The following is an 11,221-nucleotide window of genomic DNA, read 5'->3' as shown; positions in this document are numbered from 1 at the left end:
TGCAACATATGGGCTTGTGTTCACATTAATATACAGTAGTAAGCTAAAATTGAATTACATAAATGTTCTCTGTTTTCCCATTGGCACAGACCTGTAATGTTATTCCAAGAACAGAACAGTGATGAAGGGGGATGGAGACAAAGAGGATGTTTTGCATTGCGTATGTCATTTGCGCAATGTATCCAAGCGCAGGCTCAGTGCCCCTCATCCTCAGTGCCCCTCAGCCTCAGTGCCCCCTCAGCCTCAGTGCCCCCTCATCCTCAGTGCCCCTCAGCCTCAGTGCCCCTCAGCCTCAGTGCCCCCTCATCCTCAGTGCCCCCTCATCCTCAGTGCCCCCTCATCCTCAGTGCCCCCTCAGCCTCAGTGCCCCCTCAGCCTCAGTGCCCCTCAGCCTCAGTGCCCCCTCAGCCTCAGTGCCCCCTCATCCTCAGTGCCCCTCAGCCTCAGTGTCCCTCAGCCTCAGTGCCCCCTCATCCTCAGTGCCCCCTCATCCTCAGTGCCCCTCAGCCTCAGTGCCCCCTCATCCTCAGTGCCCCCTCATCCTCAGTGCCCCCTCAGCCTCAGTGCCCCCTCAGCCTCAGTGTCCCTCAGCCTCAGTGCCCCCTCATCCTCAGTGCCCCCTCATCCTCAGTGCCCCTCAGCCTCAGTGCCCCCTCATCCTCAGTGCCCCTCATCCTCAGTGCCCCCTCAGCCTCAGTGCCCCCTCATCCTCAGTGCCCCTCAGCCTCAGTGCCCCCTCAGCCTCAGTGCCCCCTCATCCTCAGTGCCCCCTCATCCTCAGTGCCCCTCAGCCTCAGTGCCCCCTCAGCATGGCTCTGGGAGAGGCAGATGTGGAGAAAGCCCGAGTTCCATTGCATTACAAGCTTCTATGAAGCCAGAGCAAGTGACGATCTGTTGCTTCCCTTGAGATGGCTACAAAGAAAAGGGCCCATAGTCTCAGCTTGTCAATTTCCCCATGTGATCACATGACCAGCACCTCCCTGCTTAAGGATGGGGATAGATCTCCACGTCAGCTTACGTCTTCAAATTTCTACTTCACGGATCTGCTTCAAAGAGGCAGCTGCATTAGAGAATCATGTTAAGCTCAGCTAATGCGGACAGCCCGAGGTAGCCTAATGATGGATTTTGATGAGCGTGTTCCTTGTTCTTCTAACATGTACTTGCCAAGTTGCACTTACTACGTCTCGGGTCCTGATTTCTCCAGTCTTCCTTCATTTCTACCCCAGACCCCATCTTCTCGTCCCATGCCCTACTCTTACTCCTCCAACCTAGCCCAGGTGCAACCAGTCAGAGAGGTTACCTTCAGGGAGTATGCCATTGACACCTCAACTAAATGGCACCCCAGGAGCAATCTGCCCCACTGCTACTCAGCAGATGACATTATGCACAGGGACTGCACAGGCACTACTGCCATGGGGAACAGCTCTAATGTCTACCACCCCAATGCCAACGTGCCCTCCAATTTCTATAGCACAGTGGGCAGGAATGGGGTGCTGCCGCAAGCCTTTGATCAGTTCTTTGAGACAGCCTATGGCAGCCCGGATAATAGCACCCAGCAGCCCTCGGATTACTCTGTGGACAAACACTGCGACAAAGTGCCAGGAGCCTCTGCGACAACTTCAAGTTCGGAGCCCTGCAGGGAAGCAGAAGAGAAGGAGAGGAGGACGGAGAGCAGCAGCAGCAGCCACAGCAGCTCCCACTCATCTTCCGGCAACAATGAGGACAAAGCCAATGTGTCCAGTACGTATGAAAGCAGCGCCTGCCCTGTTGCACCGCCTGTATCTAGCGCAGCGCTGTTAAACTTTTATATGCTGTTTTATAAGCGTATAAGCTTTATGGAGGCCTTTAGATTTCCCTCAACAAAACTTTCTTATAAAAGGCAAGATCACGTGTTTAGCACTGAAATTGGCCGTGAAATAGCAGCGCCCAATAGATGCCTTAAGACAATCCTTCCCCCTTTTTCCCTTTTAAAACTCTGGGGTCAGTTTGTAGAGAATATAGTCAGTAAAGAATGTGCTCCAATAAAATTGCAGAGTAACCCTGCATGGTTTCATATCAGGCTGTGCCAGCAGGAATTCCCTGCCACAATAGGAGCAAATATAGACACACAGGTGTTGCTGGGGCATGCTGCAAAACAATGTAGGGTGGGCACCTAACACACACAGGCTAATGCAGCATGTCAGATTTGGGTCTAGCACTGATTTATTGGAGCACGACATGGAATTTGGGGATTTGGGGATACTCGGCTGGATTGATAACACAGAGATAGAGCAATGTACTCTTTCTACCTTATACAGAAGGGTTTCTGATTCAAATGTTGTCTTTGTATTTGTCTTCTCTTTGTTGCTAATTAATGATACATTATAGATTGTTGATTAGCGTAAAAATGGATGAATGTTCTAAACCAATATGCGCCATGTAATCAGCAGCAACCTAAACTTTGAAATGTAACAAACTATTTCCTACACTGTCTATGTGTCTATCTATCTATCTATCTATCTTTCTTTCTTTCTTTCTTTCTTTCTTTCTTTCTTTCTATCTATCTATCCATCTATTTAGCTATTTATTTATTTATTTATTTATTTATGTGATGTACCAATATTTTTGTTAGTCTATCTGTCTGTATATCTATCTATCTATCTATCATCTATCTATCTATCTATCTATCTATCATCTATCTAATTATTTATGTATGTGATGTACCAATCTTTTTGTAAGTCTATCTGTCTGCATATCTATCTATCTATCATATATCTATCTATCATATATCTATCTATCTATCTAGCTAGCTATGTAGCTATTTATTTATTTATGTGATCTACCAATCTTTTTGTTAGTCTGTCTGTCTGTACATCTATCTATCTATCATATATCTATCTATCATCTAGCTAGCTAGTTATGTAGCTATTTATTTATGTATGTGATGTACCAATCTTTTTGTTTGTCTGTATATCTATTTATCTATCAAGTCCAATATAAACATTATGTCTCAATCACAGAATATCTATATCATATATGTGTGTGTGTGTGTGTATATATATATATATATATATATATATATATATATATATCATTTTACATTGACTACCATACATATCCGCCACAGACTACCATATTTTAGGCAATCATTTTTTTGTATTCATATCTGCCCTGGTTTGCTGTCAGTACCATTGGGTATCTGTATGCGGTATTTGGGTTATATGTGATGGGGTGGTTCATGCAGTTTTTATTTTTGATCCACAGGTGGACAGCGTACCCGTAAAAAGAGGTGCCCTTACACCAAATATCAAATTAGGGAGCTGGAAAGGGAATTTTTCTTCAGTGTCTATATAAACAAAGAGAAAAGGCTTCAACTATCACGAATGCTCAATTTAACCGACCGACAAGTCAAGATCTGGTTTCAGAATAGGAGGATGAAAGAGAAAAAAATTAACAGGGACCGACTGCAGTATTATTCCGCCAACCCTCTGTTATGAGACTGCCAGCATTTCCCGGATCTATGCCTGTTGATATGTGGATTTTGTCAGGACAGTAGGAACTACAAGCCTACCTTCTGGAGTGTATCTGCCGAGGATGAGGGTAGTAGTACTGTCTACATTTCTTGTGCTTGGATGCAGCAGGCACTAATAAATGAGACTAGCATCTGCCCATGTAACAGGACAAAGGATATTTCATGTATCATTTGGTACGGATTTAAAGGACCAATTTGACTTAACAGTTTGGTTATGGTGTCCTAATACTTTTGGATGATCTACAAGTCTTCTATTTGTTTCACATTTTCTTCATATATTAACCCTACCCCTACTGATCCAGATGCTTTCACAACTGAAAGAAAATAGGGAGGGGAAAAAAAAAACTAGTCTCATGATTTTCTGTAGTTTAATGTCCAAGCGTCCTGCTGTGTCCCCCTCTGTTCCTATCCTTATTGATCAGTTCAGCTATGTGGTCTGTGAGACATGCACTTTGTTTGCTAATATCAATCCCTGCCTGTGATTACCATGTGGAAAACCACAGTACGAATCAGACAACTCTTATCTATAATGATCAACCTGTTTAAATGAGCAATCAGACAATGATAACACCATAGAGAGGAAATAACCAATATTCATAGCATAGTATCTTATATCCTTCTTCATACCAAAAACAGTCAGAATGAATTATTTTACTCTGAAGTGATGTGACCAAGCAATAGTTTATGTCAGATGAAATCTCATTTAAATATATAAATATATATATAAGACCTAAAAGAACCAAAGTTATTAAAAGTGATTATATTTGAAATGATATATGAGTTTATGGGACATGATAATCTATTTGTACTATCTTTGTTTGAATGTATGTTTCATATGTTTTACTAAAAAAAAATATGTAAATAAATGTCATTTGGTATTTGGCTGAGACGCCTTTTTACACATCTGATCTGGTGATTTTTACATTTTGCTACAGATGACTTGTTTGATGTTAGTTTTGTCACTTCTGCAGCATTTATGAACTTTTTTGTGGGGAGGTGGAGGAATGAATACAAATATTTGGCACAGATCACTTGGCAAGCGGTCACTATATGTCACTGTTTATCCACAGATGGATATTTTATATGTATATAGCGTTTGTTTGATGCAGACTTTAGTGGGTTGCATGTATACAGCAAGAGAGCGCACAAGTCAAATAAACGTGGTTAAAAGTATTCTCCATTGGTGTTGGGTTTTTTACATAGATTTTCATTAGCACCTGCAATGCATGATTGATATGCTGCAGATTAAATACAATATTAGAGCCTTCTACTCTTACTCATTAGATTTCCCCAGTAATTTCTGCTGATTCTGCAATCTCAGCAAGAAGAAGGTCACTGATTGAGAACTATTGATTGGGAGATGGATCCCTTGTCCTGTACGTGATGATTGTGGTGACATAATCCATTATAGGGGTCTTGTTTGGGTAATGCAAGTTTTAAACATATATTTTATGTATCCCCAAACAATTCTTACTTAAATGCTTATTTCCTAATAGCTTTTTGCCTTTGAACTTCTCTGGAGCTATTGTTGGACATCACACATAACCTTGGGAGGAATGTCTAGCATTCTGTGGTCGCCCTATTGTTTACAGAATTCTTTAGTGTTTATATTCCACTACAGGAGAAATGTCAAACATTGCCCAAGCTGACGCATATCTCTATTTGTATAGGATTTTACTGTTATTTTTTTTATTTTCTTTCTGGCAAATACAAGTAGGGCTAAAAACATCAACAAGATTCTAAAATAAGGAGTGTGAGTGAATATGCAGAAATGAGATAGGGAGAAGAATGTCAATGAGACGTTTACAGGATATTTCCTTTTTGGGTTAAATATTAACTAGCTTCTCTTTACAAATGCTCCAGACCCTAGAGGCCTGCAGTTTATCCGCCAGAGTCTTTGGTCTGACCCAATAAAAGCACATGCTCTGTGTTGCTAAGGTAATTTGGTAATAAAACTTTTCTGTGATTTGTGATTTGCATATTTGGAATGCTAGGCTGTAAACTAAACACAGGATAAGCAGCTATTTCTAAAAAAAAAAAAAAAAATTGTTATATCAGGGCTATCCAACAGTTGCTTTAATGGTCATTGTACATCTCTTTATAAGAAAACAGCTGCATTTGCATTGCCGCAGATTGGCCACCAGATGGCGCTGCGCAGATCAATGTCAAAGCCGCTGTTCTGGGTGAAGCCAATACTAGAGTAATGGTCTTTTGTTCTTTGCTTATCAAGCGAGGAGACTCTTTAGAGATTTTTGTCTTTAGGATGATAGTCTACCAGTCACTAGTTGATTAAAACAAGATGCTTGTTTGGAAAGTGCAGACAATATTGTTAAAAATAACACTATTGTGATGGATAAAGACAGACGAGGTGAGCAGTAGGGTGAACACTGTATTCCCGATAAGGTTTATAGGGATATATATTTATATATATACACACTGGGACATGCACAGATTGACTAGAAGGGAGTCTTGAGACCCTGCCCTTTTGATATTTCTCCTACAAGTGCCCTGGGCAATGCTGAGCTGTCTGGCATCATGATATGGGCATTTATTTATTTATTTATTTATATATATATAAATCAGTGGTCTTCAAACTGTGGCCCTACAGCTGTTGCAAAACTACAACTCCCAGCATGCCCGGAATTGTAGTTTTACACATCTGGAGGGCCACAGTTTGAAGACCACTGATATAAATTATTCTGAGATGTGCCCTTTTTTTTTTGGTCAGCCCCTGGAATTGTAGTTTTGCAACATCTGGAGGGACACAGTTTGAAGACCACTGATATAAATTATTCTCAGATTTGCCCTTTTTTCAGGTCAGCCCCTGCCCCCCCCCCCCCCAAAAAAAAAATGTCTGTGCACGTCCCTGTGTATATATATATATATATATATATATATATATATATATATATATATTTGTAAATGGTATAATGTACCCTTAGATGCATTGATGCATGTTCTAAAACCCACAAGGCTAGTAAACAACAAAAAAGGAGGAAAGAAATGTAAATGCTTGTGTTTACTATGGCATGCAGATGGAATGCAGAATACATATAAGGAGTGATTATGCAGAAGATCGATGGGTAAATAAATATATAAACAGTAGAAACGGATAAATAATTGAATAGGTTGCTATGTAAACACTACACACAAACCAAATACAATTTTTCACGTTTCCTGCAGTCCCAAAGGAACTGTAGGTTCAATGTAATTACTCCGCCATGTTTTATTTGTAGAAATAATTCTACATTTGGATTTGGTCAAGGAAAAAAAATAGTTAATAATCTTCTGTGATTTGTACATTCTCAGTAATTTCCTGTAATGTCATGTGTTTGCATCGTTTATGCCATGTACTGTTATGACAATCTTTAGTTACATTTTTTGATAATGTTCTGGACGGCAGAAACTCTTCATTCACAGAGCCCAGGATTAAGTATTTCTTTAATGTTGATCCAATGGAATGCATAAATATTGTAAAAGAGCCAATAACGTCATGATCAGCAGTATTGTTGGACCCTGTATGATATATTCAAAACAAATTCATGAGAATAATTAATAGCTAATATTAAAGAAGGAAATGGTTGTTGTAAACATTTTAACTGCCCTCCAAGGCGATGCTGTATACGTTTGACACGGAATCATAAAGTTTATAAGTCACCACTTTAAATTGATACATACTTACATTTGGCTTGAATAGTATTTATTTAAACTACAGTCTTCGTGATGCATGGTATATTCTGCAGGGCCATTACCTTAATCCTTTAGCCCATATACTCAAAATCCATAAAGTCTATGGTCTGAATTCAGAATGGAAAATCCTGTCCCCTACTAAAAAATTACACATGCAGTAGTTTGGACTCATATGTGCAATTAAAGCTGCTACATAAAAAATAAACATGTACTATAATTCTAATGAATAACTTTAGCAACCGGTGGGATACACGTGATCCCCAATATTTGAGCTGTTCACTCATATCATATTTTAGATGTATACAATATAAAAAAGTGTGAGCTAAATACATACTGGTTTGCATGTTAACACAACTATCCATCTATCCATCCATCCATCCATCCACCCCATGTCTATCTATCTATCTATCTATCTATCTATCTATCTAACTCTAACTATCCATCTATTTATCTATCTATCATCTATCTATCATCTATCTATCCATCTATCTATCTATCAGTCATATCCATCTATTTATCTGTAGATAGACTGACAGATAGACTATAACAATTCTGATAATGTTATTTTGACTCAATAAGGACATTACTTTTCTGCAGTGGGGTATGTTTGGGGTGTAAGTATTTTTCATTGTAGGAGGCATTTGTCACTACCCTTGGCACCCAGAGCCCTGTATCTGATTCTAGCACCACCCTGGATCCGGTCCAGAGGAAAATGAAAGTATTTGGCAACCGCACACATTCTTGACAGTTTACAGTTGTCAAGTAAGAGAATGAGAACAAAGGCAATTTACAGACCAGGAAACATATCATATGAACTAAGACATATGAGTAGTATAATATATATATATATATATATATATATATATATATAAATATATGAGAATTATATATGTGTATCTATAATGCACTAAATTATGTAAATTATGCTACATACAAAATAATGTAAATATTGTGATACATCTATTTCCGGATTGTATTTCCTATTGTTTATAGTTAATTTGCTATTAATTGTGCTGATGCTTTTTAGGGCAAACTTTACATTGGAGAAATTATATATATATATATATATATATATATATATATATATATATATATATTACGTACAGTATATATATATATATATATATATATATATATACACACATATATATATATTCGCCTATGTAGGGCTGCTCGCCTATAATGCAAGGCTGCTCCATTATGAACACCAGGCTTCTCGTCTGCTTCTGTTAGGGGAAAATCTCTATTCACATAAGTCCCATTTATTCTTGAAAAGAGATTCCACTCGGTATTTAAAGCGTAGTTTGGCACAAAGCAGCTCTTTCTCTCCTCCAAGCTCCAAACTGACCATTTATCGTTTATAGTTAAGATTTAAATGTGCTGTATTAGTTTTACTTGACTGATCTTGATGATACTTAGTTTACTATTTGCCTTGCTCTTGTTGGTGATTAAAGAAAAGAATGGATCCCGCACAGCATTGGGCTATTAAACTTCATGAACTAGACGTGTGCCTGACTATAAAAGGCATCTACATCTCTCTGTATAAACACATGTGCACTCATCCAGTCTTCCATATCTACACCTAGCCCTTTAAGATATTCCACTATACTGGCAACACCATTCATGAATGATATTATTTGTGGCTGTCAGCTACCCCATCCACACAGCAACATAACATAGCAGTCATGGGAGTTACTGTTGAACATGGCCATTGAGACATCATGTGACTTCTTGGTTGGAGCCCCTTAGTCAAATAACTGCATTTCCCTTTTGGGAAAATACATATGATTCTTTTTTTTGTATAATACAATAATTGATATGTAGCTCACATGTGTCTACAATGTAGAAATTGCATTAAACACTTATAGTGTAAGGTAAACTGCAACCACGTATACAATAAATATAATGTAAGCATGTATGTATACATTTCTCTTTCTTTAAATCACATCACTGGTGTACAGGCATGGAGTGATATCCCAGGATACTAAATAATAATACATATATAATACAGATATATCGATATATTTCATTTCTTTGAATTTTTATTACACACACAGCAGTACACATTCAGACTGCAACCATGTGTAAAATGTTCAATTTATAGATTTCTGTATACACTCCTTTAAAATTTCTTCAAATGAAAATGATATTGATATAATCTGCATCTGAAGTATCACAACACTAGTGTTAAGTCATAATGTGATATCCCAGGATATTATGTATAAATAAACAAATAAATAAATACATTTTATGCTAATCAGCTCAGTATTTGTGGATTTATCTGCATCTAGTAGACTATTGGACACTTTGAGAATAGTTTGGATTTTCTCTCATTGCTTCTTTATCAACACCACCATTATAACCATCATCATTGCAGTTGTAAATGTTATTTCTTTATACAATATATTGTTGCAGGGCTCCCATCCCCTAATATTGTTATAGGTATTTTTTTACAGAGGACTGAGTTTATGGTTAGCAGTGCTGATCTATAAATTTCCTCTGTTTTCAAACAATGCTGAGTGTGCAGTACAGAAGGCTGTGTGCATATATAATGAGTGGTTGCATTGCTATTATAGAGAAAGATTTTACAAGAAGAAGTAAAGTGTTACTGGGGTGCAATAAGGAGGGGAGGTTTCTTGTATGCAGTAAGCGTCCAGCAGTGCACAGACCTTGGAGAGGGCCCCTAGGCTTCTCATTCTTACAGAAACATCTGAACTCTGCTCATTTCATATGCCCTTCCCAGAAGAAAGCCACAAGTGGAGGCTAATAAAAATGTAGCCCAGAGTTTAAGAAGCAGAAATTTCCTTGTGCTTGTAGAGACAGCCTGGGTCTTGCTCTAGTGTAGTCTACACAACGTCTGAAAGCCAAGGGTAAGTGCTCTGGGGATGGTTAAAATGCTGCACTGATTTACATACTAAATCAACTAATAAACCTTCTGATTCCTCTGACTTTGCACACCACATCCGACTCCACCAGTGCGGTTTACATACAGTAATATTTTATCAAATCATCTCTATGGTTCCTCCTAGCTTCATAAATTAAAAGGGACACGATATGGGACCATTCACCAAATTCCAACACAAACCTGTAAACACCATTCAGTCCCTCATTTTATTCTGTTAACACAAGGATGTTAGGACATCAGAACAAATAGGCTGTATAGCAATACACTATAGAGCGAGTATATAGCATCATAAACAACCACAAACAACTCTCTATGACTTAACGCTTACTGCTTAAAATGGAAAACTTTTTTTATTTATTTTTTTATTTTATTTTTGCAACAAGAAGTGGTGGTTACTTTTAAATAATGTATTTCAGTATAGCATGTTGTCGCTTCGTGTATTGGCAATTTAATCCACACCTGATTTATTTATCTATAGGATGCAATGTAACCTTGTTGTGGTATTAATGATTTTAACAAACCATGGATATTATGTTTAACCCCTAATTTTGGTCAATAATGACTTTCATAATACAGCTAATCAAGATTAGATTTTATTGCCTATACATATGACTGGGAATGTTTTTTAAATATATTGTCTAACAAATAAAAATAATGAATTAGGATAGACAAATATATAAAACAGCCACCGCATATAGTAAAATGCGAACCTTAGGCACCTTAAACATTAAAAATGTCACTGTATCCTGTCACTGGATTAGGATAAGAAGGCATGTAAAAAAAAATGTTTTTGGACATTGGATTGAGAAATTATGTGTTTAAAGATTGCAAGGGTGCAAATTGCTTTAATAGGAAAAATAAAAATAAAAAAAACATAATTATGTACATGTGTGTATGTGTATATATATATATATATATATATATACATATATATATATATATATATATATATATATATATATATATATATGTATTGAGGTCGAGCTAAGATGAACCTTTGCATACGAAAGTGATCTGGGAGGGGTTGATGGCTGGGCTTGAGCTGTCATTGGCTGCATGCATTTGCAGTGGTGCAGGGCTATCTCTAATCATATTCAGCATGTTTTGCACAAGAA

General features: G+C 37.9%; 1 protein-coding gene across 1 annotated transcript; it reads left to right on the top strand.

Annotated features, from left to right (window-relative positions):
• Positions 1-1,091: 1,091 nt before the first annotated feature.
• HOXA11 (homeobox A11) lies at positions 1,092-3,517 on the top strand. The gene is made up of 2 exons (XM_056518413.1): positions 1,092-1,740; positions 3,244-3,517. Exons 1-2 carry the CDS (start codon positions 1,092-1,094, stop codon positions 3,474-3,476), a joined length of 882 nt encoding a protein of 293 aa, XP_056374388.1. The 3' UTR covers positions 3,477-3,517.
• Positions 3,518-11,221: the final 7,704 nt, after the last annotated feature.

This window comes from Hyla sarda, chromosome 5 (assembly GCF_029499605.1).
Source record: "Hyla sarda isolate aHylSar1 chromosome 5, aHylSar1.hap1, whole genome shotgun sequence".
Classification (NCBI taxonomy): Eukaryota; Metazoa; Chordata; class Amphibia; order Anura; family Hylidae; genus Hyla; species Hyla sarda.
This window is presented reverse-complemented; position numbering and strand designations above follow the sequence as displayed.